Here is a 23,806-nt window from a genome sequence, read left to right on the forward strand (position 1 = left end):
CTCCTAGAGAGACATCGCCTTCCAAGATATCACTTCACTTCAAGACATGCTGCTCCCACCCCCTCCTGCCAACACACATTCATGTCCAGACATACTCTGTGAGGAAAGTACCAGAACCTTTTACAAAGTGGGGAAAGAGCAGCCATGACCAGAACATGGGAGAAAGACAGCAGAATTCTTGGTTTACCTAAGATCAGGTTCATTTGACTACTCTGCATCAATGGAGAAAGAATCCACAACCTCTTAATCCATAGAGAACTTTACATATCCTCAGGTGAGAATTACGGGGGTCACAACTGACAGCAGCAAAGGGGATGCACCTTTGATCTCACGGGGGCTCTGCCTGACAGAAAGGCCACAGAGGTGGCAGGCGGGCGGTGCTCGGGGCACTGCGGCCGGGGGCTGGGCGTGGTTACCTCTGGAAGCAGAGGACTCGGAGGCCGGCGCCATCCTCTCTTCCTCCTCCCTCTCACGGATATGAGTCCAGTGCACGTCGGCCTGGATCTCCAGAGGATCCGCCACGTGCATGACCTGCTGGAGCCTCTGGTTCCCGGCTAGTGTCCCAGGGTCAAGGGGTAGAGAAGATGAGGTGGGGAACAAGGGGATGAAATAGCGTGGGAAAGGAAACAGAAAGAGAAATTACAGCATTGGCCAAATCAGTATGAATCAGAAAGAAGTAAACATTAAGAACACATATGCACATGTACACACACACACACGTACACAAACACGCACAGTCCTTCTGCTCATTCAGTGTGACCTGGTCATTTCCAGCCATATGTGTACCATTAAATTCAGTGAAGAGAATCACACGTTCTTTTCTGAGGCTCCTTTCATCCTAAGCTGCATTCAGGGGACACATGTGCCAACATGGAAAAAGAGCAGATTCCAGCCTGCTCCTGCAGGCCCAGCCCCCAGGGGTCACAAGGACCCGCTTTGTCCCTAGCAGTGCGAGACCCCAGGGATGCACTATCCTGCCCCTCTGCTGGTCACACAGCAAGGTGCCCACCACTGTCTGCCCAGCTGATGGCCAGGTGGCAAGAGAGGTGGGGAGAGACTGTCATTCTGCCATGAGCCGGCCAACGCACACAGGGCAGAGGTAGACTCTGCAGCACCTTGGTTTGGATCTTCTGCAGCTGAAGCTGCTGCTGGAGAGAAAAAGTCCCCCTCCCTTAGCGGGCCTCATGCTGGGTCTGAGGCAAGGACACAGATCCCAGCGGAGGGTGGACCCAGGGGAGGTGACAGCTGGGAGGGAAGCAGAGCCATTTCCTGTACATTTCCAAACCACTGGAAGTTCACGGGCAAGAATGAAACCGACACACCTCTCTGAGGTCAAAGCCCTTTCCTGAAAACTCCATGTGGTGTCCTGTTATCACCTCCCTTTGGAAACAAGACCTGGTTTCTCAGCTAAACGGAAACTCACCAGTGGCCACTCTGGATCCCTGCCCTGTGGGATCCCTGCACTGAGTGCTTGGACCATGCCACATAGTTGGGTTAAGATAAAGGGACAGCCAGCGACTGGGAAGGGAGGGTGGCCGTTCAGGCAGCAAGAGCAGGTACCACCTGATCTGAAGGACTCGCATTCCTGCCAGGAGCCAGCTTCCATCTTGGAATGGGTGTTGTGCCCTCCTCTCAGAGTCTAAGTGGACAAGCTGGTCTTGGCTTCAATCACTATGACAGCCTCTTCAAGCGACAGAGATGTGAAATAGGCAGAAAGGACCGGGCAGACCACCCAGTGCGATGCTGGCCCTGCGCTCTGTTGGGCGTGAGGTATTAGCCCCTTGCTGGAGATGCTGGTCTCCACAGATTTGTGGACTTTTTCTAAGGTCGTTTTGCCTTTCTTTATGATGCTGGGTGGGATGGAGTCACAGCAAAGTCACCTAACAGCCTGGATGTTTGCAGGACGGAGGAAAGTCAAGGAGAACTGCAGGCCCTCTCTACCTTCTCAGCAACCGACAGAAGAGAGGCATTCTTCTCTGAGTCCTGCTGACACATGCAGCTTGGGGGACTTACTGCCAGCACAAGCCAGCATTTCCTCCTTTCTCAGGGAAACGTTAAAGGCACCTGCACTGGTGACGGGAGGTTTCCTGCATCAGAGAAGCAGCCGAGTGTTGGCTGGAGATGAGGAACTTGCAGCAAAACGTGGGGCACAGATGGGGCCTTATTCCATGCGGCCACTTCTGGAGCCTTCTCCGACTCCCCCCGAGCCTTTCTTCTGACTCACATGCTACTTTGCACCTGTCTGGAGGAGCCCAGCGAGATGTACGCAGAGCTCGCCAGCACAGTTCCATTTGTCTGTGAGACCTGCTCTTGGAGGCAAATTTTCGATGGCTGCCAGGGAGCCAGGGTAGAAGGTGGGCAGGGGGCAAAGTGGGTACCTGTAAATGTTCCCCAATCTTCCTGTGGGAGGTGCCTGGCGCCACTGGCCATGCAGGAGCTGTGTCCCGGGGCAGTACTCCCCTTCTACAGCAGGGGGAGCCAGACACCCACACAGCATCTGGAATCCCACAGGGGGATGGGTGGGGAGGGTAGGGAAGGGAAGGGAAGACTGAAGTCCTGCCCCTGCCCGCACAGGCACCCAGGTCGGCTGCCCAACAGACATGCACCTGGGCTAGGGACACAGGCTCCCGCCTGGACTCCTGGGGTTTGGCTGAATTTGTATGTGTTTGGGTAGTTAAAGCCCATTTCCTACAGGTCTGGTCTTAAAGTTAGGTCTAAGTCCAGGAAATTAAGTCTGTGTGAAAGACAGCTGGGCCAACTCTCCTGAAAAGGGAATATGCTTCGACCCTACGCTGTGCTAGGGCTCAAAGCCACCAAGTGGTCCCATCAAATGGAGACGACGCTGTCCCAACAGTACAAACAAAACACCGTGTCCCGGACCCGGGTTCACAGACCCCATTTCTCCTACGGCGGACTGCGCGTGGAGTGCGGGACACCAAGGGCCAACCGTGGGTCCTGCCCAGCCTATGCCTCCGGAGGGAAGAGTAGAGTACTGGGAGGGCAGCTCCTTAGGGAGCCCGAGGAAGCCCCTGACCCTGACTGCTCAGGCGGGTGCCCGAGGGTGCCCTTCCTTCTGACCCAACCCGCCTCACTGGGGTCAGCAGCCCAGAGCAGCCCAGCTCCCGGGGGACTGGCTCAGGAATGGGACTCTGACAGTGAAGGGCTCGGGCCTGTGTGCCAGAGAAAACAGACCCAGGACGGCACCGGGCAGCAAGCACACATGCTCCAGAAGAAGCAGAGATGAGCGCAAGAGCCGAGGGGCAGCCGGGGCCTGGGGCCACCGAGAACTCAGCTTGCAGCTCTGACTCTGCAGGGAGTCACTGGTGCTCAGACATTAAAGGCCATGCTCTTCCTGCTCGCTCCACACCCGTCTTTCGGGGACTCAGGTCCCTGCCTGCCTCGGCTCTGTCCTCACCACCCAGCAGACCTGTGTGCTGCCGGAGGAGGGAGAGAACGGCCTTCCTCCCGCACAGGCCCAGCAAGTCCTTCCTCTCACTCGAGGCCACACACAGCCAGACAGGGACAGGATTTAAAAATCTCAAGTCCAATGCAACAGACTGTTTCAGAACCAGCCAGAGCGGCTGGCCCCTGAGCCTATGAGCCTCGCTTCAGGACATTGGCACCAAAACGGTGTGCTGCCCTGCGTGCCATTAACTGAGCCCCGTCCAGCGGGCACTAAGCTCACAGCCACCTCCGAAACCCTAGACGAGGAGTCAGGGATCCTCTAGAAAGCTAAATTCCCTTTCTTTATTAAAATAAATTTCTTCAGCTGAAACTAAAGGGAAAAAAGAGAAAACGAGGAGGAGACAAGAATGAGCGATCCAGCTTGGATGAAGTCCTTGGATTAGCTCTCCGCCTTCCACTTCCAATCTCTCAAACCAATGTGCACAAGGGACAGTATCTCCACTGCCAATGGCCTGCTCAATGCCAGTGTCTTCCCCTCTTCCCCCATGTCTAAGGCCAGGAGGGTGGTCCCTGGGCTGTGCAGGGCTGCAGTGTCCTCCCCTCTGCCCCCACGTCTAAGGCCAGGAGGGTGGTCCGTTGTGCAGGGCCGCGCTGTCCTCCCCTCTGCCCCCATGTCTAAGGCCAGGAGGGTGGTCCCCGGGCTGTGCAGGGCCATGGTGTCCTCCCCTCTGCCCCCATGTCTAAGGCCAGGAGGGTGGTCCCTGGGCTGTGCAGGGCCATAGTGTCCTCCCCTCTGCTCCCATGTCTAAGCCAGGAGGGTGGTCCCTGGGCTGTGCAGGGCTGCAGTGTCCTCCCTCTGCCCTCACGTCTAAGGCCAGGAGGGTGGTCTGTTGTGCAGGGCCACGCTGTCCTCCCCTCTGCCCCCATGTCTAAGGCCAGGAGGGTGGTCCCCGGGCTGTGCAGGGCCACACTGTCCTCCCCTCTGCCCCCATGTCTAAGGCCAGGAGGGTGGTCCCCGGGCTGTGCAGGGCCATGGTGTCCTCCCCTCTGCCCCCATGTCTAAGGTCAGGAAGGTGGTTCCTGGGGTGTGCAGGTGGTACATCCATGTGATGTCAGCCCCAGAAACTTGTTGCACTCACGCATGGAACTTTGGGGGGTGGGGCACAGTTAGGAGCCTAGGTTTTGTTCTGACCTTCACTGGACTCCTCTTCCTCCTCCTCATAGTCTTCCTCCTCCTCCTCTTCCTCCTCTTCCTCCTCCTCCTCCTCTTCATTCCCAGGCCCAAAGATCTTTGAGGCCTCTAGCTCCTCTTCACTCTTCCCTTTCAGAAGGGCGTGGATCCGCACAGCCTCCTTCCATGGAACGCCGCCCAGGTCAGAGGGGGGCAGGCGAGGCTCCTCCTCCTCCTCCTCTTCCTCCTCCTCCATCTCAGACTCGGAACTGCTGTGAGAAAATAAACACACAGCCAGAGTGAGGGAATGAAGGAAAACTGAGAAGGGGAAGGGGAAGGGCCACCATCAGAAGCAATGCGTCCCAGGCAAAGCACCTGCTGAGCAGGCGGAGAGAGAGCAGGGAGGAGTGCCATCAGCAGGACAGGGTACCTGGGCAAGAGGTGCCACCTACCCAAGCCCACCTAAGGGGACAAAGGGAAGAATGCTCCTGCTCACTGACCTTGAGCCCTTCTCTGCAGGTGGATGGGGCAGGGAGGGGACACCCAAGGGCTGCCTGTGGGTCTGGCCTAGCCTCTGCCCTCGGAGGGGAGCATGCAGAACTGGGAGAGCAGCTCCTTAGGGAGCCTATGGAAGTTCCTAACCATAACCCCTCATCAAGGCGCAGCCCATCCCTCAGGGTGCTTCAACCGAGCAAACATTAAGATCACTGGTTTTGGTTTCATAGAGGCCGTGAGGGCACAAGCAGGGCAGTGGACTGGTTCTGATATAAACCCATGACTCTGGGAATTGAGAATGGAAAGCCTTCTCTCGTGCTGACCTGCTGTCTGGTTAGAGGAACTCAATTCTACGTGGCGGCGGTAGGTCAGAAGGCTCTCAGGAGTGCTGTGGGCGTCATCGGGGGAGGGGAGCCCTGAAAGGCCTGGACTGAACCAGCTGGCGATCAAGGCCCGTGTGCCCATGTGCCGGGGTGGGGCGACAGATTCCATTTCCTGGCGCTCCTCAGAATCCCACCAAGTGCCAACCCCTGAGCGGGACACTGTGGGGCACACCGGGAAATGATGGCAAGGGCACTGCTCACTGCAAAGCCACAGGACAGAGACTATGGGGAAAGGGGGTGGAGGCAAACCTGCAACCCCAGGGTGGTCGCTCTTGCTGGCCGCTGCACTGTCAAGCACTCCTGTCACAGCTGCAGTCAAGCGCGGCCAATACAGGAAACAGCAGGCGTACGAGAACACACACGCCACCACGGACACTACCCAAACCGCAGCTCCCAGCTCTGGCCACCCTCTGCAGCCACGTACCTCACCCCTGCCCTGCAGAGGGACGCAGGACAGGGACAAAACTGGGCCCCTGCAGCCTGTACGGCTGTAATACAGGCAAAAACCCCAGCGTTGCAGCACAAATGGAGATGTGCCTGAGTGTTTCATGGTCTGGTAATTCCCAAAGCAGTTTTTTCAGAAGCGGCCTTGCCTGCAGTGAGAGGCCTGGGGAAATCCGGCTTTCACAGTAAAGCCACGGCCCGACCTCTGGCCCAACAGAGCCCCAAATCCAAGAAGCATCAGGCACGGAGGGGGTATCTGCCCAACCTCCTGCGAGGGTGTGTCCCCTCTCACCCAGGCAGGCTCGCCCACAGCCCACTTGTGTGTGAGAGGGTTAGCCAGTGAATACACCACAATGGGCACTGAGGGCCCCTGCCAGAGCCATCACTGCCAAGTGAAGAATCTCGCCTTGCCAAAGAGAGGACCCCGGCCCTTGTCCTTGGCTTCAAGAAGGTAACCTAGACACACCTGGGATGCCCTGCCTAGAGGGCTGTGACTGTCTGCTGGGGGCCTCGGGTCATGTGACACAACCTAGTTGATTAGGGTGAGACCTCGGGTCGCACTGTGTCCTGTGACCCGGAGACTGAGATCAAGCGTGTGGACAATCAATCATTGCCTGTATAATAAAAACTCTCAACACGGAGTCTCAGGGGAGCAATACTCCCGGCGTATTGTCACACATGGGTAACAATACAGTACGGCTGTCCTGGCCCCACGGTGAGCACAGTGGGCACGGTGGAAGCTGAGTCTGGTTCTTTCCTGGACTCACCGTGTATCCTTCCTCCCTTGGCTCACTGGCATCTGTGCCCTTTCCCTGTAAGGAGCCACAGCCATGAGTACAACAGCTTTCAGTGAGCTCTGTGAGTCCCAGCAAATCATCAAACCTGCAGGTGATTCTGGGAGACTCTGGAATTTGCCACTGGGGTCAGAAGTGGGGCAGTCTTGTGGGCTGTGCCCCCTTTTTGTTGGCTAATTTCCCACTCTGCCACACCAGCTCTCTTCCTGGCTGGCTGTGTGACTGTGGGTTGATTATTTGTGCTCTCTGAGTTTGCTCAGTGACACGTTCATTCACTCACCCGGAGAACATTTCTGAGCTCAGCCAGTGGACACAGGGATAAAAATAGCTGGTTGCTTAGTACAAGGAGCGCAGGGCAGTGAGCCCGGCCTCAGCCGTTCATTCACCTGAATACAACTTATTTGATTATCTTCTCCTTACAATGCACTTGCTAGACGTTGTAGGGAACACAGAGGTGACATAGGAAAGACCCTATGCTCAGCTGGGCCCAGTGGCTCTGGCATCTGTGATCCCAGCACTGGGGGAGGCTGAGGCAGGTGGATCATTTGAGCCCAGGAGTTTGAGACCATCCTGGGCAACCACAGGGAGACCCTGTCTCTACAAAAAAAAGAGAGATAAAAGTAAAATAACAAAAGCTCCTCAAGGGGAGGAGAGGTGCACGCACACCATGCTAAAGCACAGAATACAGGCAGGGTGGGCAGAGGGCAGGAGGAGGGCTAAGGCGGGCAGACCTAAGAATCTGGGCCACAGAAAACCTGGCGTCTGGATTTTGATTAGTTTCAGCATTACCTTCACTGGTATTCCTTTTGCCTTACGTTTGTGTTTTCTTTAATTTACTTTCTTCTTCTTTTTGTTTTTTTAGATGGAGTCTTACTCTGGCAGGCTGGAGTGCAGTGGCGCAATCTCTGCTCACTGCAACTTCTGCCTTCCGGATTCAAGCGATTCTCCTGCTTCAGCCTCCCGAGTAGCTGGGACTACAGGCGTGCCACCATGTCCAGCTAATTTTTTTGGTATTTTTAGTAGAGACGGGGTTTCACCGTGTTGGTCAGGATGGTCTCGATCTCTTGATCCACCCACCTCGGCCTCCCAAAGTGCTGGGATTACAGGTGTGAGCCACTGTGCCCGGCCTAATTTACTTTCTTATTAATGAACAATGATATGTAACCTAGTACATGTCATTTGACATTGTTTGTGCTGGGCGTAGTGGCTCATGCCTGTAATCCAAGCACTTTGGAGGCCATGGCAGGTGGATCACCTGAGGTTGGGAGTTCAAGACCAGCCTGACCAACATGGCGAAACCCTGTCTTTAAAAAAAAAAAATGGAAAAAAAGAAAAAAGAAAGACATCGTTTGAACATAAAATAAGGCTAAGGACGCATCTACGCTCATCTTAAATCTTCACAGAGGCCCCCCAGTTCCTCTGTCCCAGCTGAGCAGCTGGGGCCTGTGCAAGGCTGCCCAGCAGTTGGCAGCAGGGTGGGGCCACGCTGCAGCTCCCTGGGAGGGGGCCTCAGTGCAGGCCTGTCCTCATCCTGCGCCATGTCATCAGGATGGCTGCACAGGCACAATGTGGGCACTGAATAAATGCCCTGAGATGAGGACAGCTCACAGCTGTTAGTGTCACATCAGCTGGTTTCACAACAGCTGAAGGACCATGGGAGCACAGAAAAGAGCAGAAAACAACCCTCACCTCTGTGCATCAGCCGCAAACCCAGCCCACCTCCCAGAGACCTTGCTGCTTGCTACTGCAGCTCCCAGACAGGTCACCCTCTCTTTGTGGACACAGAGAAGGCTGGCAGGGGCTGCCAACGCTGTTCCAGTCCTCATTTTCGCAGGACTGGGCAGTCTCTGGGTCTGTCTAGGTCCTGTGCATCACGCCCAAGACTCGCAGTGTGGATTTAGTACCCTGAGGCTCCCAGCACCTGCGTCTCTGGAGGAAGGATGCAGAGGAGGGAGAAAGTTGCAGTGCGCCTGACCCTCTGGACTCCAGCCTGGAAACTTCTTAAGCACAGAGAATCACTATGCCAGAACAAATGCAACACAGACAACCAACTTCTCCCTTCCTCTGGGGAGAGGGTGACTTCAAAAGACTGCCTCCCAGGAGAGACGGGGTCAGCAGATCTAGTCATCAGGATCACCTTTCCCTCCTCACAGGACTGGTGCTGGTGAGAACGTATTGTTCTGAGAGATTGTTTGATTCGGGTCTGCCTTCCTGGGGCCACACTCTCTCTCCAAGGGCAGGTGTCGGGTCACCACCATGCTCCTCATAGGGCCAAGCATGGCCGAGACAGCAGGAATGTGCCAGGGGCTGCAGTGAAAGCCAGGGCAGGGTTACGTTACTTTCAGAGGTGTCAGAGGTTGTACCACGACTGTCCCCTGGTAAAGCCTCCATCAGAAGGTGCTGGCCCTTCCAGTTAGAAGAGTGTCCAGCAAAAAGCCTCCCTGCTTCAGTTTATACCCAGCTACTCAATTCAAAGCACCTGCCCTGAATCTGCCCCCGCAGCTGTCTTCCCACTAAGACACTGACGGGTCTAGCATGGGAAAGAAAACCAATGGGCATGTGCACGTGATTTTTGCTCCACTTAATGTGTTCTGCAGCCCTCTGCTGTGTCAAGAGGGGCAGATCCGAGGGTGACAGTGATGGACGGAGGGAGCCCTGACCGCGTACCCGTAGCACAAGGTGGTTCTCGTGGGTAGCTCATTGAATCGCACAACTGCTCTAGGACTCAGCTGCCCTGCTTTTGTAAAGAATGAGACTGAACCCTAAGGAAGTTGGATCATTTGCATAAGGCGATGCTGGGATTCCCACCAGGGTCCATGGATTATGAGACTCACCAGGTGTCATGCTGTGCCCTCCTGGGTGGTTCTACCACAACCACCTGCCAGGATGACAAGACCAGGAAGAAGGTCTTGATCAAGCTCCCGGCTGCCCGGATGCGGCCTGACAAGGGCAGACCAGGAATTCAAGCAGACCCTACCATGAATGAGGCAGGCTGCTGCCAGGAACCACTGGAAGTTCCTGGGTGGTTTTCAAAGGGCAGTGGCAAACCATGGTCTTCACTTTTAAATTAACCCACTCATAATCAGAAGGACTCTAACATCCTCTGTCCTGCTAGGCTGCACCCCTAGGTACCCTTCCCTGACAGCCGAGCAGGCAGCTGGAGAACGTGTACATCATGCAGCAAGTTCTACGTGGTGGAAACTTAATCCATGTTAAAACTAGCATCCTGCTCAGCAATGGCTCAGGAGCTGCCTCTGCGGGGAAAAGGGGGTGATGCGGGAGAACAGGCAGAAATTCCAGCCTTGAAGGAGCAGCCCTCTCTCTGACAGAATAACGCCTGCCGTCCACTTTTCTGTGACCTCACCTGTCCCATCAGAAAAGGCACCTGTGTGTGCTAGCCCTCCTGACTTCTCTCTAGAGCCATGAATGTGTAAACACTAAAGAACGTCTATGAGCACTGCACCAGCCGCCTGGGGCACATTCTTCCAGATAGGAAGGCAATTGTGGAAAAAGAACACTAAAATCACAAACCAGCTCTCCCTTGGCTTTGACCACCTGGCCTTTCCAGCGAAAGCAAAGGTGCTATTTCCAGGGTCTCCTCCAGGAGACAGGCCCCCGCTTGCCTGCAAGGTAGAGGGATGAAGCTGATTAGGCCTGGGACAGGGGTCTGTGACAAGGTTTAGGCTTTATAGGTGCTTGTATGACTAAACCATGAATCGACTATGAGACTCACCTGGGGTATCTGTTAGAAACTGACATTCCTGGCTTTCACCCCAAACCTACTGAATTAAGATACTCCAGGGAAGGCCTACAAATTACATTTATTTTTGTTTTTGAGCTGAGGTCTCTGTCACCCAGGCAGTGAACTCCTGGGCTCAAGCAATCCTCTCACCTTAGCCTCCTGAGGAGCTGGGACCACAGGAGTGCACCACCATGCCTAATTTTTGAATTTTTTTTTTTTTTTTGGTAGAGATGGGATCTTGCTCTGTTGCTCAGTCTGGTCTTGAACTCCTGGACACAAGTGATCCTCCTGCCTTGGCCTCCCAAAGTGCTGGGATTACAGGTGTGAGCCACCATGCCTGGCTGGAACCGTATTTTTAACCAGGCATCCCCGGTGATGTTTCTCGTCACGGAAATTTAGAAAAATTAAACTGGTGTTTCTCCAATTGTAGTCTTCGGACCACAATGTCGCCTGGGAACTTTTTAGAACTAAAAATTCTGGGGCTTTACCCCAGACACACTGAATCAGAAACCCAGCCCAACACGCTGTGCTTTTATCACAAGCCCTGTGTGACTCTGGCATGAGGAAAGCTTGGTCACCAACATTCTCAGACAGGGTTTGAGCCCAACTCAAGTCCAGGCATCAACCCCATTTAGGGAAACCAATACAAGACTTCCTCGCCCTGCCCTCCCAGTGAGGGAGACCCACGCTGCACCAGGAGAGGAACAGCAGCGGTGACTCTGGGCGTCGGGCTTTGTCCGTGCTTTATGACTGAATCTCACAGCACATCTCTGAAGTGCGGTACCTCTGCAGATGGGGAGCTGAGGCAGGGAGAGGCTAAGTAAATCACCAACAGCTAGCAGCTGGCAGCTGGCAGAGCTGCGCTTAAAATGCATGCCTTGCTTGACTCCAAAGTCAGGTTCTGAAACATCACGCTGCTGTCTCCTGCAGCAGAGGCCAAAGTAACGAGTTCACTGAACTTGTGACATGAGAGTTCCTGGGCTAACCTGGTTGATGACATTTCTCATCTTCCAGTCTAATATCTCAGCAAGGAAGGACCGAGGGCTGGAAATGCACCCAACTCTGTGCTTGGTGCTTAGGGAAGAGAGAAGACACCACACGCTTCCTGTGTCCTACGGCCACCCAGGGAAATAAGAGATTTATGGCTCCTTCCCCTGGGTGCTACTTTTTTTGTTGTTGAGACAGGGTCTTGCTCTGTCTCACAGGCTGGAGAGCAATGGCATGATCTTGGCTCACTGTAACCTCTGCTTTCCCAGTTCAAGTAATTCTCCTGCTGTCTCAGACTCCTGAGTAGCTGGGACTACAGCCAGGTCTGGATAATTTTTGCATTTTTTTGGTAGAGATGGGGTTTCATCATGTTATCCAGGCTGGTCTAGAACTACTGGGCTCAGGAGATCCGCCTGACTCCGACTCCCAAAGTACTGGGATTAGAGGCATGAATACCCCATCAGGCTGGGCTCTTCACTTTATTTTTTTTGAGATGGAGGCTCCCTCTGCTGCCCAGGCTGGAGTGTACTGGCACAATCTTGGCTCACCACAACCTCCTCCTCCGGTGTTCAAGCGATTCTCTTGCCTTAGACTCCCGAGTAGCTGGGATTACAGGGGCGCACCACCATGCCCAGCTACTTTTTGTACTTTTAGTAGAGACGGGTTTCACCATGTTGGCCACGCTGGTCTTGAACTTCTGGCCTCAAATGATCCGCTGGCCTCGGCCTCCCAGAGTGCTAGGCTTACAAGTGTGAGCCACTGTGCCCGGGCAGCTCTTCACTTTTAAGAGACTATTTTTCAGTCTCTATAGCACTGAATGCTAATTTTAATTTTTGAAGTCTCACCCTGTCTCCCAGCTGGAGTGCAATGGTGCGATCTTGGTTCACTGCAACATCCCCTTTCCAGGATCCAGCGGTTCTCCTGTCCCAACCTCCCGAGGAGCTGGGATTGTGGGGGCATGCCGCGACACCTGGCAAGTGCTTGTATTTTTAGTAGAGACAGGGTTTCACCATGCGGCCAGGCTGGTCTCAAACTCCTGACTTCATGTGATCTGACCACCTCAGCCTCCCAAAGTGCTGGGATTATAGGCATGAGCCACCGCACCTGGCTGGATTCTTCAATTGTTTTTTTTTTTTTTTTTTTTTTTTTTTTTGAGATGCAGTTTTGTTCTTGTTGCATAGGCTGGAGTTGCATAGTTCTTACTGCACGGCATGATCTTGGCTCACTGCAACCTCCACGTTCCAGGTTCTAGTGAGTCTCCTGTCTCAGCCTCCCCAGGAGCTGGGATTACAGGCATCCGCCAACATGCTTGGCTAATTTTTGTATTTTTAGTAAAGATGGGGTTTCACTATGTTGGCCAGGCTGGTCTCAAACTCCTGGCCTCAAGTGATCTGCCCACCTCAGCCACCCAAAGTGCTAGGATTACTGGCGTGAGCTGCCAGGCCGGCTCTCCACTTTTAAGAGACTATTATTCATTCTGTATAGCAATGAATGCTAATTTTAATTTTTTTTTTTCTTTTTAAGATGGAGTCTCACCCTGTCCCCCAAGCTGGAGTGCAATGGCATGACCTTGGCTCACTACAGCCTCTGCCTCCTGGGTTTAAGCAATTCTCTTGCATGAGCCACTGTGCCCAGCCTTTAATTAATTAATTAATTTTTTAAAGATGGAGTCTGCCTCCTGAGTAGCTGGGATTACAGGTTCCTGCCAACATGCCGGTTAATTTATGTATTTTTAGAAGAAGTGGGGTTTCACCATGTTGGCCAGGTTGGTCTCGATCTCTTGACCTCATGACCCACCCACCTTGGCCTCCCAAAGTGCTGGGATTACAGGCGTGAGCCACCGTGCCAACCAGCTCTTCAATTTTAAGAGACTATTTTTCATTCTGTATAGCACTGAACGCTAATTTTAATTGAAAAAAAAATTTTTTTTGAGATGCAATCTCGCACTGTTTGTTGCCTGGGCTGGAGTATAGTGGCACAATCTCGGCTCACTGCAACTTCCGCCTCCCGAGTTCAAGCAATTCTTCTTGCCTCAGCCTCCCAAGTAGCTGGGATTATAGGCGAGCACCATCATGCCCAGCTAATTTTTGTATTTTTAGTAGAAACAGGGTTTCACTATGTTGACGAGGCTGGTCTAGAACTTCTGACCTCATAATCCGCCTGCCTTGGCCTCCTAAAGTGCTGGGATTACAGGCGTGAGCCACTGTGCCTGGCCTTTTTTTTTTTTTGAGATGGAGTCTCACCCTGTCTCCCAGGCAGAATGCAATGGCATGATCTTGGCTCACTGCAACCTCCGCCTTCTGGGTTCCAGCAATTCTCTTGCATGAGCCACTGCAAACAGCCTTTATTTTAATTTTTAACTTTTCCTTTTTGAGACGGAGTTTCACTCTGTCGCACAGGATGGAGTGCAGTGGTGTGGTGGCACAATATCTCGGCTCACTGCAACCTCTGCCTCACAGGTTTAAGCAATTCTCTTGCCTTAGCTTCCCAATTAGCTGAGATTACAGGCGTGCACCACCACGCCAAGTTTTGTATTTTTAGTAGAGACGGGGTTTCACCATGGTGACTGGGCTGGTCTTGAACTTCTGGCCTCAAATGATCCATCCACCTTGGCCTCCCAAAGGGCTGGGATTATAAGCGTAAGCCACTGTGCCTGGCCAGCTCTTCACTTTTAAGAGACTATTTTTCAATCTGTATAGCACTGAATGCTAATTTTTATTTTTAAGTTTTTTTTGAGATGGAGTCTTGCTCTGTCATGGAGGCTGGAGTGCAGTGGTGTGGTGGCGCCATCTTGGCTCACTGCAACTTCTGCCTCCCAGGTTCAAGCAATTCTGCCTTAGCCTCTCAAGTAGCTCAGATTACAGGCATGTACCACCATGCACAGCTAATTTTTGTATTTTCAGTAGAGACAGGGTTTCAATATGTTCACCAGGCTGGTCTTGAACTCCTGACCCCAAGTGATCTGCCCACCTTGACTTCCCAAAGTGTTGGGATTACAGGTGTGAGCCAGTGCGCCCAGCCTGAATGCTAGTTTTAAAATCTTGTAACTTGAATTTGAGTAAGATGGCACATGTATTGCATTGCGTAGATGCTGACTGGTATCATGTTTTCTGTGCTGCCCTTCTGTGACACCTGCTGTAAACGCGAAGGTTTAGCCTTTCTTCCATGTCCTTGGTACATTACATGAACTTGCTACCCCGCTGCCTCTCACAGTTTGTAAATTACAGTGGAGAAAATGGTGCTGACCAACACTTAGCCCAAGGTCAAGCCAGTAGCTCTGCTCAAGGGTTTATATATGCATTTTGACGCGCGGCACTTCTCACCCTCACTGCAGGTTGAGTGTAGAGAGTGTGGGCTGCCCCTCATCTGGGCACAGCCGGGAAGATGTGGGACCTCCATGGGTGGTCTGGATAGAGAAGCAGAGCTCTGGATGAGGATGCACCATCAGTGACAGCTTTGGAACTGCAGACACCAAGGCAGAGGCTGTCCCTGGCATGCATGGAGGAGCAATCTGTGAGGCAGCCCAAGACTGGGTCTAGTCAGAGGGTCTTTGACATGAGGGCTGAGGTGGCGGGGGCAGCTGAAAGCAGCTCAGACCAGCAAACACCCTCTGGAAAGCGTTTTTGGACCTTCTGTTCTCCTTATCCCCACATGTTCCCTTCATCATGGCTAAATCAAGGTGACTGGTGTGTGACTCAAATGCTCTCCAAGGCCACTGAAGCCTCCGCCCCTCAGGGTTGCAGCCTGTGTTCCTGTCCTGAAGCCCTGCAAGACACTGGCCACTCATTTTATTCTTGGCTCTCTTGATCATCTGTAATTGGCTGAGCAATTTGAACCCGTCTCTGCTGACACTGGAAGCCCTGGGGTGCAGGACAGCAGATACAGGGGGTCCTGGGGTCAGAGCATGTACACCCCAAAGGCGTCACCCGGTTGGACATGATTACAGCTCCGGGACTGGCTAAGCATGCACCCACTGGTACTGCACGTGGCCCCTGGGTCACAAGTTTTCAGCCCCTTTCCTTACCCACAGGAGAAAAAAAAGACACCTGGAGAGATGAGCTGGCCGCCTCAAGATAGCCTGGTATGCTGGCGGCTGAGTCACCCAGAGTCCCTCCCCGTGTGCCCATCCTTCCCTCTGCTGATTCTGTGAACCACATGGGGGCAGAGCCTGCCACTGTCCTTCCCAACGATGAACTCGGAGCAGGGGACACGTGAGGAAGGAGTAAGTATCTCCCGAATCTCTGAACTCACTGGCTACAGGATGAGGCTAAGAACCTAAAGCGGACTGGGGAAAACAGGCTGCAGGCAACAGGGAAGACAGCAGGTCTCCTGGGCTGGCCCCTGGGAAGCCTGAGTTGGGATCTCAGCTCCAGCCTCGGTGACCCCAGCTGTGGTCACTATCAGCTTCTTGGTTACTTTATGGGGCTCCTGTGAGGAAGGCCCAGTGACGCCATCGGCATGGACGCTGTGCACCGTAACCTACAAGGCCTCCCTGAGCCAAGTGAGTCAGCGCGTGGGCTCACTCACCCTGAATGCCAATCCCGTAAGGAAGCAACTAGCATGGAGGGGAAACAGAGGCATGCAGTGGTGAGGAGGCTCTTAGGGCCATGTGGCGAGTGGGCACCCTGCAGCCCTGTGTGCTGACCTGCTGGCAACGTCCTCCTCGGCGCCCGTGTCCAGCACACTGCTCAGGTTGTGCTCGGCCTGCGTCTCCTCGGGCACCTCCTGCAGCGCCTCGGCCTGCTTCAGGGACAGGCGGTAGTTCTCCAGCTCGATCCGCTCCGGGGTGCCCCTCAGCCGCTTGGCGATGCTGGGTTCCTCCAGGCCATTCACGCCTGAACCTGCGGGACAAGCACAGAAGCACCGTGCTGAGGCCTGACCACAGACGGGGTGTGCGGGTGGGGGCTGACACCCAGGCTTCGGGCCCTCCTGCCAGAGCATGGGGCACGTTGAAGGTCAGGGCATTTGCCAAGTTGCCAGAGGCCAGGAAAGGACCCTGGCCTGAGAGTGGGAAGTTCACTAAGCAGGAGAAAGGACTGCAGCCCAGTCTGCCCTCCAGGTCAGGGCGTTCTCACTCCTTCATCCCCCTGAACCCCAGCCCTTAGAGGGGAGATACAGCCTTCTCACAGGGTGACTGGTGGTGAGGGGTGTGTCAGACTGCAGGTAGCCAGAAGCCAGGAGCCAGGTGCCCCTGAAGCAGCCGTGCCTGAGGAGGGCATTCCCCACTGCAGCCCACCCCGGGATCCAAGACCCACCAGGCTCACGCCCCACCGTGGGCTGCCCCAGGTGCGTCTCCTGCTCTGGTCACCCCAGGATCCCAGGATCTGCCCGCACCAGACATGTGTGCCCTGCAACTGAGGGGGCCCGGCCAGCTGCCTGCAGAAAGTCTCACACTGTGGACCTGTCTCCTGACCTCTTAGATAAGGAACTTCCTGTTTAATAAGGCCACATGGGTGATGCTGCCCCTACGGCAGCACTGCCGCTCAGAGGAAGGACACCATGCCTGGCCGCTCATGCAAGTGGCACCCAGTCCTCTTTTCAAGGTGCAGGCACGCTTCCCCATCAGTCCTCTGTGGGTGTTTTCACCCTGCGGTTTCAGCATAACCGGCGACCTTGGCCTGAGTCCTGCATGTGCGCAGGGGGTCACAACACGGTGATTTTAAAACCCCATCACTCCTCCTCCACTACCATTCTTTGGTAAAGAAGCACTTTTCCCATATTTTTCTTTATACTTTCAGGTACTGCTATGGACTCATATTTTTTAAAAAGCAAATTTATGACTGTGCTTTGGTCTCCTTTGATGTGGAACAGTTCTGCTGCCTCCCTTATCACCAGCATTATTCTCTGCTGACGTCCCTTGTCCTCTGATTCTGGTCAGAGGAGGCCCATCATGTGTCCTTGGGAGTGTCCCCTGTAATACAAGTAGCATCAGGACCAGGTGGAGGCAGGCAACCCCAGGTCACATGCCTGGCTCCAAGGTTGAAGGGTCTTAGAAAAAAATCACAGAACTCCTCGGGGCTCATTTCACATCCACACATGATGGCAACATCCACCTTCCAGGGCCGCCACGAACACCTGGTGACACACACACACACACACACACACACACACACACACACACACACGTGGGGTTCGTGCTGACCCTGCACCCCCCCCACGCATGGTGACCCTTCTTCTCCACTCACGCCTGTGACCTGGAAAGTGCCCAGGAAACACGAATGAAGAGGCAAGTCTGGTGTCTGGTAATGCTTCCACCACCACCTGTGTCCTCCTAAACGGGTATGCCACGTGCAGCAGCTCTGGTTACTGAGAAACAGGGCCGAGGCACAGTGCCACGTAGTAGCAGCCTGGTGTTACCAGACCTTTGAGGAGGCAGGGAAGGGGCAGAGATGCCAGAGGGAGCAGGCCAGCGATTCCTGCCACATTCTAAGCTCTAGGAGCCCACACTGGGTTTTGGGATGCCACGTCATACAAGCCAGTGTTGAGAGACAGGTGGTCCATCAGGCAAAACCCGGCTCAAGGAAAGCGGCAGGTGACTCAGTAATTTTTGTGGCATGTCAGGTTGTGCACAAAGTGTTTTTTGAAAGGTTGTACTTCTGTTGTGTGCAGTGTTTGAACATCTTTGCGACAGCCTCAGAAAGAGCTTTTCATGAACCCTGGCAGTCACAGGATAAAGTCTTGGCACATCTGTTGGAATTACTGGCGTCCTTCACCAAATAGCATCTTTCACATTTATTTACTAGAGCATCTTTACTGCAAAAGCAAGATCCAGTGGGGTATTCATGTACAAATTCAGGTCACTGTGTGATGAAGGAGACCTGGGATCACTCGTGCCCTGGGAGCGCAAAGGCCCTAACTGCACCAGCTCACCGTTCCCAAGTCCCAGTCTGCTCATCCCCTCTTTCTCATCAGATCCCACGTCCTCCCCATAACGAAGAGGAGAGGGCTGGGAATGCCCTGACTGCAGTGCCATTTGATTCTGTCCATCATTTATTTTTGACACCTGCCATGAAATGGAAAGCAGATGAGAACGGGAGGTAAAGTCAAGCAACTACCCAAGAGGCAGCTTTCTGGGAATTTCATAAACATGGAGTAAAAAGGGAGAAGAAAAATAGAATAACTATCCCTTCAGGAAACAAACAACGAACACTCATCAATTCCGATCCAAGCAATTAAGGTAGAGGGAACAAACATGCGGGAGAACATTCACGTGGCATCTGTTTGACGTGGGTAACGCAGATTGTCCGGCAAGAACTCGACTAGGACCAGGGAAAACAACGCAGATGAAGACCCTCCACTCTGAAAGAACTCCAGGCTAGCGCCTGGGAGGCAGCCCTGCAGGAACAGTTTCAGCGCAATGTGTCAACTACCATGGCTAAAGTGTGCACGCTGTTATGGGACCACATAAAGACGGTGAATTAGCACATTGGTAAGTCAAGAAAGGCATTCTGGAGGCGTGTGGACTTAGCCAGCTAGAAAAAATACGTTCTGTGGGGAAGGCACTATGATTTTGCAAAGGAATTAACTCAAGCTTAGGTCACAAAGCTAGAGAGCAGTGGGACCAAGAATCATTCAGGAGATCACCATGCTGTCGCTAGACCCACGAGACAGAGAAGAGAAACCATGCACAGGTCCGCGACAGTCCTATCTGCCTTTCCCTCTGGGCATCTTCACCGTCATCTCCTCCTCACTGTAATCTGCTAGCTGAGGGACACAGCACTTCACAAAAGCTTCTTGGAGCAGAGAACCTGGCACTGAATGATGGACACTCAGTCCTTCCACTGTTACTGCCCTGGAAATTCTGCAAACCCTGCAGACTAATGGGTCATCAGGCAACAGAACTTGGCAGTCCAAGCCCAGGGCCAGAGCTCTGGCAGGGGAAATGCGGACTTAATTTTGGGCTTGGCTATAAGCAACAAAAAAGAAACCAGAAGCACTCAGAATAGTTCAGATCCTTCACACGCCAGTCCCTAGAGAAAGTGTGTTTTGGGCTGTGAAATGTGCAGAAACATCGTGCTGGAGACGGTGCAACAGGGGAGGTGGGAGGCAGGAGCTACCGCTCCTGTGGAGACCCACCAGGTCCACACAAGCCCCAACACACCCTGTGGCAAGACAAGAACACGGAAACACACTGGCAGGCCATTCCCAGGGGCGAGGTCTTCACGGGGGTTCGGTGTCTCCAAAGGGAAGGTGGCACCCAAAGGACACTGGGCAAGAGCCCCAAACGCACCAACTGCTGAAGTAAGCTCCACATTCCCAGCCCTTCACCTCAAAGTGCCAATGGGAAATTAAAAACACATACATACTCAAAACAATCAGCACACACACACACACACACACACACACACACACACACACACACACCCGCACAACAATGAGCATAAACACCCCCTCCCCAAACCAATCAGTGGGGGCCTCGCCAGGGATGACAGCCCTGTGACCTCGTCCCTCATGAACTAATGGCAGAGCCCAGGAGACAGCAGGAGTGCAGATGTGGACAAGCACTTTGCAAGGTGCTGGACGGCAAAGCCAGAAGTGCACCCTGCCTGTGAGGCTGGCTGGCCCCATGCCGGCCCTCTACTTCACATGCCTTAGTGTACCAACAACCCAACAGGGACTTTCCAGCTCAAAGCGGGATAAAAGATCTGCAATCGTTTCCAAGGCCAAGTCTTCACTAAGTCAGGGCAGGCAGCTCTCAGGTCACTGGGAGGCCAGTTACAGCCCCACACATACCACAGGGAAACAGCTCCAAGGATCTGGGCCATATCCTAAATAGGAGAAGGCTGTGGGTTTCGCCTCAAGTTCTGTTTCTGAATAATCGCTGCTTGCACGAGCTCTGTACATCGCTCTGGAAGAAATGCTTCTCCTAACAGAACAACCTGCTCTCGGCTGATGGGCAAAAGCTGCCGGGGGCTTTACTTGCATCGGCCTGACTCCTGGAGAGGCATGGGCGAGAAGGATACGAAGAGGCCGGGTCTTCTTAGGGTCTCAGCAGGCAGCTCCTCTTCCTCCTCCCTGCAGTGGTAGCAACCCCCCACCACCGCCCCACTACTCAGCAGGGCAGCTGCTGTGGACACGTCAGGGCTCTGGGCCACCGGGAAGGATGTCACATAGGAAATCAGGATGTCGAGGGCCTTTTCTGCGTCCTTCTGGCCTGTCTTCCCATTCCTTTTTTCCTTTCCTTCTTTATAAGCTTGGGAGAGTTTGCATGGAATCCGAGTCTGATGAGGACTGAGGGAAAGGTGCTGCGCAGAAACTGATCCCGTCCTGTCTCCTGTATCTGTAAGCAGGACGGCAGCTGGGCTTCATTCACCCAATCACTGATCCCACAAATGCTTCTTGACCACTGGTTTCTAGCCAGACACCCTGCGGGTGCTCAGGCACACCCGCGACACAGCAGGCAAGATCTGTGCCCTGGGGCAGCCTACATCCTGATAAGAGTCTGGGTGCCACCCGCCTGCTGAGAGAGGCTGATGACCCAAGGAGATAAAAGGGGCCGCAGACTGTGGTCACCCTGCAGTAGGAATGGCGCAGTGATTTGAAATGATGAGTCCATTTGAGAAGTACACTCTGGCCATTATGGAATTCAGAGATTCTCCCTAAACTAGTCCCTCTCACTCCTGATGCTTTTCCCAGGCCATACTGCGCATTTTTGCTGTGACTTTCAAGATCAGCTAACATCATTTCAGCTTGGTTATTTCTCTTATTTATGTTTTTGTAAGAACAAGGTCTCACTATGTTGTCCAGACTGGCCTTGAACTCCTGGGCTCAAACAGTCCTCCCACATCGGCCTCCCAGTTAGCTGAGATTACAGGCGAGAGCCACAGTGCCCAGCCCAGCTAATGTCATTTCAGCTGCCTTCCCCACAGGTCCACCCAAAGCCTTGCCTGCCCTGATCTTCTTGAACTAAGGGAGGGCCAGGCCATGAATCCACTCTGAAGCGCAAGGTCTCAGGGGAGAGGTAAGGAAGAGAAACCTCCTGAAGAAATGACCAGGTGGCAGCGTGAGTCTAAGCTTCCAGACCTGCAGCAAAACTGGTCCCAGTGCCCTCGTGCGGCCTGATCCATTGCAGTCAGAAACTCACAAAATCGTCCTGGGAAAACTGCGGTGCCCTCTTTACAAGGGGACCACGCCTCCATCTGTTTTAGCCCATTTAAGTTGGAAAAGTGCAGTCCCTGCATTCTCCCGCACGTCCTCACATACTGGGGAACCAGGGATGTAACTACGGGAAGTGCAGCTGTTCTAAGATGTCTGGAACCGCTGTCTGGCCCAGTTGTTTTTCTCTGTAGGGCCAGGCCCGTGGAATGTATGAAGCTGCAGAGGGAACCCACTGCCTCAATCTGGGCTGCTCAAAATGCAGTGAAGAATCAGCTTGGATGGATATTCGTTCACTCCTATCTTGCTTTGAGTTACAGTTCCCACAGGAGATCCCACTGGCAACATGGGTGCCATCTTGACTTAGAAAACTAACGTAGTGGGAGGGGTCGCTACCTGCCTTGGGGACTCCACTGCTCCTCTAGTCAAGCTGCACCTCACCTGCTATCTACATGAGAAGGGCTCCAGCCTATTTTTCAGGAGGAAGTCACCCCTGGGGAGGAAAGATTCAGAGGGCTTTAGAGAGTCCTGCACTGTACAAAAGGTCTTCCTGCGCTTATCCTCAGACACCTGGCACCACCAACCTGGGCTTTCCTCCTCTGCTGCCCTACTCACTTGCCTTAGCAGACTCTGCTCAACGGGGCTCACGTTTTTATACCGCTGACAGCTATGTTCTCACTCCAGAGGGCAAGCCCAGAGCCGTGTGTGGAAAGGAAGTTTCTAAGCCACTGCTATGACAGAGTGGTTTCTGTCCCCACACGCTACTCCAACAAACTTCTTCTGTGGCTTCCTACTGGCAAGGGGTGTGTGTTCGTAAGAGTTTTCCAAGATCACACAACATGAGGTGTTTGTCTGCTTGTGAAGCTGGCGATGAGGGTTAAACAGCAGTGTCTGTTGAGCGACTACCTGTGCCGGGCACTATGACAGGCAGGCTACACACAGGGCCCTGGACGTCACGACACCCCACGAGACGCTGTGATTACGTTGAGGGCTCTGTCTCAGGGGTGCTGAATAACTCCAAAGGCTCACGTGAGCCAGAGCCAAGGCTACCCCTAGTCTCTAACAGTCCTTCCACTTACTCATGCAGGAAAGAATTTGTTTTTGACACAGGGTCTCACTTGATTGTCCCAGCTGGAGTGGAATGGTGCAGTCATGGCTCACTGCAGCCTCGAAATCTTGGGCTCAAGTGGTCCTCCCGTCTCAGCCTCCTGAGTAGCTGGGACTACAGGCACATACCACCACACCTAATTTTTGAATTTTTCTTTTTAAAAAACAGGGTCTTGCTATGTTGTCCAGGTTGGTCTCAAACTCCTGGCCTCAAGTGATCCGCCTGCCCTGGCTTACCAAAGTGCTGGGATTACAGGTATCAGCCACTATACTTAGCCCAGGAATGCGTATTTTATTTTTTGAGACAGAGTCTCACTCTGACATCCGGGCTGGAGTGCAGTGGTGCAATCTCAGCTTACTGCAAACTGCTTCTCAGGTTCAAGCGATTGTCCTGCCTCAGCCTCCCAAGTAGCTGGGATTACAGGGGTGTGCCACCATGCCCGGCTAATTTTTGTTTATTTAGTAGAGACAGGGTTTCACCATGTTGGCCAGGCTGATCTCAAATTTCTGATCTCATGATCTGTCCACCTTGGCCTCCCAAAGTGCTGGGATTACAGGCGTGAGCCACCACACCCAGCCCCAGGATGGAATTTTTGACTGCCCTCTACATGTGAAATGGTCTTCCTTTGGGGTAACTGTATTTGTATGTGGGAGCGCTGAGAATAGTAGGAGAGCCATCACATGGGTTCATGGGGAAACTCAGTTGCTTTAGTGAGGTTTAATTATCAGAAGAGTTGAGAAATTCTGAGTTAAACACTATATGCTAGAGAGGCCGAGGAGGAGAAAACCCAATAGGGCAAAAACCAGTTCTGTACCAGGGAAACCACTCAAATGAGAGGGGCTACCCTCAGACTCAAACGCTGTTTCCCAAGCATGCTGAGGACACCCCCTGAGTCAGGACGCCGCTAGGGGGGCCGAGGGCTCCTCATCACCACAGCAGCCCTTTGCTCTCACTCTACATGACCCTGTGGAACTTTTGCTTTGGAATTAGTTGTTTTTTTGAGACGGAGTCTGTCACCCAGGCTCTGTCACCCAGGCTGCAATGCAGTGGCACCATCTTGGCTCACTGCAACCTCTGCCTCCTGGGTTCAAGTGATTCTCGTGCCTCAGCCTCCCGAGTAGCTGGGATTACAGGCGCCCACCATCACACCTGGCTAATTTTTATATTTTTAGTAGAAACGGG

At 53.5% G+C, this 23,806-nt stretch overlaps 1 protein-coding gene across 48 annotated transcripts in view; it reads right to left on the reverse strand.

The window, feature by feature from the left end:
* The window catches only part of MICAL3 (microtubule associated monooxygenase, calponin and LIM domain containing 3), a 223,105-nt gene that overhangs the window by 38,366 nt on the left and 160,933 nt on the right, over positions 1-23,806 (reverse strand). For 18 of the 48 annotated variants that reach the window (XM_078343060.1, XM_035281233.3, XM_035281829.3 and 15 more), the window contains 3 exons: positions 16,067-16,262; positions 4,598-4,848; positions 321-554 (listed from right to left, as the gene is read on the reverse strand). In XM_078343060.1, coding sequence (XP_078199186.1) covers positions 321-554; positions 4,598-4,848; positions 16,067-16,262 — 681 coding nt within the window. The remainder of the gene's footprint in view (positions 1-320; positions 555-4,597; positions 4,849-16,066; positions 16,263-23,806) is intronic. The other 30 variants (XM_078343166.1, XM_035282671.3, XM_078343142.1 and 27 more) reach the window with 4 other exon arrangements.

The sequence above is a fragment of the Callithrix jacchus genome, chromosome 1 (genome assembly GCF_049354715.1).
Source record: "Callithrix jacchus isolate 240 chromosome 1, calJac240_pri, whole genome shotgun sequence".
Classification (NCBI taxonomy): domain Eukaryota; kingdom Metazoa; phylum Chordata; class Mammalia; order Primates; family Cebidae; genus Callithrix; species Callithrix jacchus.